The sequence below is a fragment of the Phoxinus phoxinus genome, assembly GCF_949152265.1.
Source record: "Phoxinus phoxinus genome assembly, chromosome: 20".
Classification (NCBI taxonomy): domain Eukaryota; kingdom Metazoa; phylum Chordata; class Actinopteri; order Cypriniformes; family Leuciscidae; genus Phoxinus; species Phoxinus phoxinus.
In genome coordinates, this window is record NC_136895.1 from 32,500,829 (window position 1) to 32,504,865 (window position 4,037).

Genomic DNA, 4,037 nt, shown 5'->3' on the forward strand with positions numbered 1-4,037 from the left:
CTGAGACACACACACAAACACACACCTTAAAAGTTGAATCATGTTTTGCACAATTTAGCATGAGCAACTTAAAATGTAAAATAGTAAGAACTCGTACAAATGATTTGCTCTTATCATCCGATCGTGGTTGTATCTCTCTATTAGTATTACTTGATCTTAGTGCTGCATTTGACACCATTGACCACAACATCCTTTTAAATAGACTCGAACATTATGTTGGCATTAGTGGAATTGCACTAGCATGGTTTAAATCATACTTATCTAACCGTTATCAGTTTGTAGCAGTAAATGAAGAGATGTCTTATCATTCACAAGTTCAGTATGGCGTACCACAAGGCTCAGTATTAGGACCGCTGCTGTTCACTCTGTACATGCTACCATTAGGAGATATCATTAGGAAACATGGAATTAGCTTTCACTGTTATGCCGACGATACTCAGCTGTATATTTCTTCATGCCCTGACGAAACCTACCTATTCACAAAATTAACGGAATGCATAGCGGATATAAAATAATGGATGACTAGTAATTTCCTACTACTCAATTCAGAAAAAACAGATTCTAATTATTGGACAAAAAACTTCCACACGTAATAACCTAGAGTACTGTCTAACACTTGATGCTGCTCTGTTAAGTCTTCGTCGTCGGTTAGGAACCCGTGTGTGTGTGTGTGTGTGTGTGTGTGTGTGTGTGTGTGTGTGTGCTCTTTGATACCAATCTTTCATTTGAAAGTCACGTGTCTAGTATCTGTAAAACCGCTTTCTTCCATCTTAAAAATATATCTAAATTACGTCATATGCTCTCAATGAATAATGCAGAACAATTAGTTGATGTGTTCATGACCTCAAGGCTAGATTATTGTAATGCTCTACTGGGTGGTTGCCCTGCACGCTTAACAAACAAACTACAGCTGGTCCAAAACGCAGCAGCTCGAGTTCTTACCAGAACCAGGAAGTATGACCATATTAGCCCCGTTCTGTCAACACTGCATTGGCTGCCTATTAAACATCGTATAAATTTTAAAATATTGCTGATCACTTAGAAAGCACTAAATGGTTTAGCTCCGCAGTACTTGAGCGAGCTCTTAACGCATTATAGTCCTTCACGTCTACTGCCATCTCAAAACTCCGGCCAGTTAATAATACCTAGAATATCAAAATCGACTGCTGGCGGTAGATCCTTTTCCTATTTAGCACCAAAACTTTGGAACAGTCTTCCTAACATTGTCCGGGAAGCAGACACACTCTGTCAGTTCAAATCTAGACTAAAAACACATCTCTTCGGCCTAGCATACACATAACACATTATAGACTTCTATAACTCAATGTTAGGCTGCATAGTTTAGAACAGCCGGGACCGGGAACACTTCCCGTAAATCCTGATGTACTTGGTACATCATAAGAAGGATGGCGTCTACGCTAATATTAGTCTCTCTGTCTATCCCGAGGTTTACCGCTGTCCACCGGAACCAGGCCGTATCCAGATCTGATGAAGGACCAGCGCCAGGACACGACGACGCCGCTGACCTGAAAATGTCAACCAGTCTCTCCTCCTCTCCACTCCGACTTCAACCAACCGGAACTGGACAAATACTCTGATTCATTCTGAACTTCATACACTGTTCACTCATTGGCCAGAGGAGAACTGGCCCCCGACTGAGCCTGGGTTCTCCCAAGGTTTTTTTCTCCATTCTGTCCCTGATGGAGTTTTGGTTCCTTGCCGCTGTTGCCTTGCCTTCTGGCTTGCTTAGTTGGGGACATTTAATATTCAACAATATTATAGATCTGCCTTAAAGGTGGACGATGATGAAATTGTTTTTTGTATTATTTTCATGTTATCACTGTGAAGCTGCTTTGATACAATCTGTATTGTAAAAAGCGCTATATAAATAAAGGTGACTTGACTTGACTAATGAGCTGTGATCATAAACAGTAAAATGCTCATATTTAATATGTACAGTATATGAAATATAAATATTGAAGTAATACTGTGATGTAACTCCTATATTGACTGTATTTGTTGATGTATTTTGTAACAGGAGATCAGCTGAACTTCATACCATTTCATTGGTCCTTTGGAGGAAATACCCATAAACACCCATATGAGGATTTTGCATTAACGAATGTTATTTTGATTTATAATGTTGGTTTGACGTCACATTAGCATGATTCGTCTTCAATGCTGTCATTATATTACACTATAAATATGAATCCATTCGGACACAAATCTGGACACGAGACTGAAGACAGTTCATGATCTGCTTGAACGTAGAAAGTCTTTATTTTGTTTCTGTTTATTGCACTTCTCAGCCACCGTCGAACCAGCTCCCGTCATGGCAGCACTTTACTAAAGCTTTCATTTAACATGAGTTTACAATAAACAACACTTCTACCGCATTTATTATTCTTAGTCAATGTTAACATTTTCTAATACATTATTCAAATCAAACTCTGTTAACTAATGAGGTGTGAACATGAACATTTGTATTAACTAACAATATTTTGAGCACTTTTCTTTAATTAATTCGTTGTGCATAATCCCACATGCCACATTAATAAACTGCTAGAGTAAATAGTGCTCAATATCTGGATTTGGTTAGTGCCTCTAGTGTAAAGCGTCATGTCCACTCCAATACAAGGAGCAAGACTACAGTGTGAATGGTTCATTATGCCAAGTTTAGTGGTTCATAAACAACGATTACTACAGTAAAAACTGCTCATAATCTGTATTTCGCTGGGGCAACGGCTCTAGCATCAAGACCTCATGTCCATTTTAAAACATCATCTGCAGCAGCCGAGAAACAGTGCCACCTGATGGGCTGATGGTGCAATACGGCTGTGTGCGCATCGCTAAATTCAATGGTCGATAAAACAATATTGGATTATATGTGGAGTATATCTGCAGTATTTATGTCTGCACGCATTAATATTAGGGGTGTAACAATATATCGTGTCGCAATATATCAAAATACAAAACTGCAACAATATGTATTGTGAATAGTGAGAGAAAAAAATCTAGTTTTCAGAGTTTTAGTGTCAGTATATTCAACATTATATACAGTAGTTTACTGTAGTAATGTATAATAATGCACTGGGGAAATATTTGTGGGTCTTGATAATGCCAAATGTCTTGTTACCAGTAAAAGTGGCCTACATTATTTTAAATATATCTAGTCTGTGACAGATTGCAAACATATTCATCTAAAATAATTCTGTATTTTCAGCTTCAGAATCATGAATATTGTTATTCTGGTGTCTCTATTGTTCATTGTCCAAGCCTATTCATTTACACACACAACGTAATATCAAATTTAGCATTTTAATCAACAGTACATTTTTGTTAACCCATTATCATATGTATTGTATGATATGCAATAATATTGTATCGTGAGTTCAATATCGTGATATGTGTCGAACCGTGAGGGTATCGTTACACCCGACTTTACACACCTCATACTTCTGAATAAATCAGACTGTATGTGTGTCGAGGACATTAGACCTTCATAGCGTATCAAACCCGAACTATCTCTACATGAAAACCAGCGGTTGAAGAGCCAAATGAGTCTTACCTAAACACCTGGTCTCTCCCGCCGCGTACACTGACGCTGCTCGCGGTTTATTGGTGACCAGCGCCAGCTCGCCGAAGTACTGTCCCCGCGTGCAGCGCGCCACCTCCAGCTCCTGGCCTGACCTCTGACCTGCGCTAGTCTGCGGAGACAGGAGTATGTGAGCGCCAGCCGGGCCGAGCACAAGTGCCCGTGTGTGTGTGATGTTCTTACTCTGCTCCTGATCATGATCCGGACTTCTCCAGACTCCACGATGTAGAAGCAGTCGGCCGAATCTCCCTGAGGAACCACACAACACCTTATTTATAACTATTATTATTATAATTATTATTTTCAGTTTCAGTGAACTTTGATAACCCTCAACACAACAGAGAATTTCTGAAAACGTCGAACATTTCATGGGACTGTAGTGTTGCAAAAAAAAAAAAGTTGTTCAAGTTTCATGAATTCAATTGATTAGACATGAAAACAT

General features: G+C 39.1%; 1 protein-coding gene across 1 annotated transcript in view; it reads right to left on the reverse strand.

The window, feature by feature from the left end:
* The window catches only part of prkar2ab (protein kinase, cAMP-dependent, regulatory, type II, alpha, B), a 28,651-nt gene that overhangs the window by 3,078 nt on the left and 21,536 nt on the right, over positions 1-4,037 (reverse strand). The window contains exons 8-9 of the mRNA XM_079592234.1: positions 3,779-3,844; positions 3,569-3,707 (exon numbers count right to left, since the gene is read on the reverse strand). Of these exons, the coding sequence (XP_079448360.1) occupies positions 3,569-3,707; positions 3,779-3,844 (205 nt within the window). The remainder of the gene's footprint in view (positions 1-3,568; positions 3,708-3,778; positions 3,845-4,037) is intronic.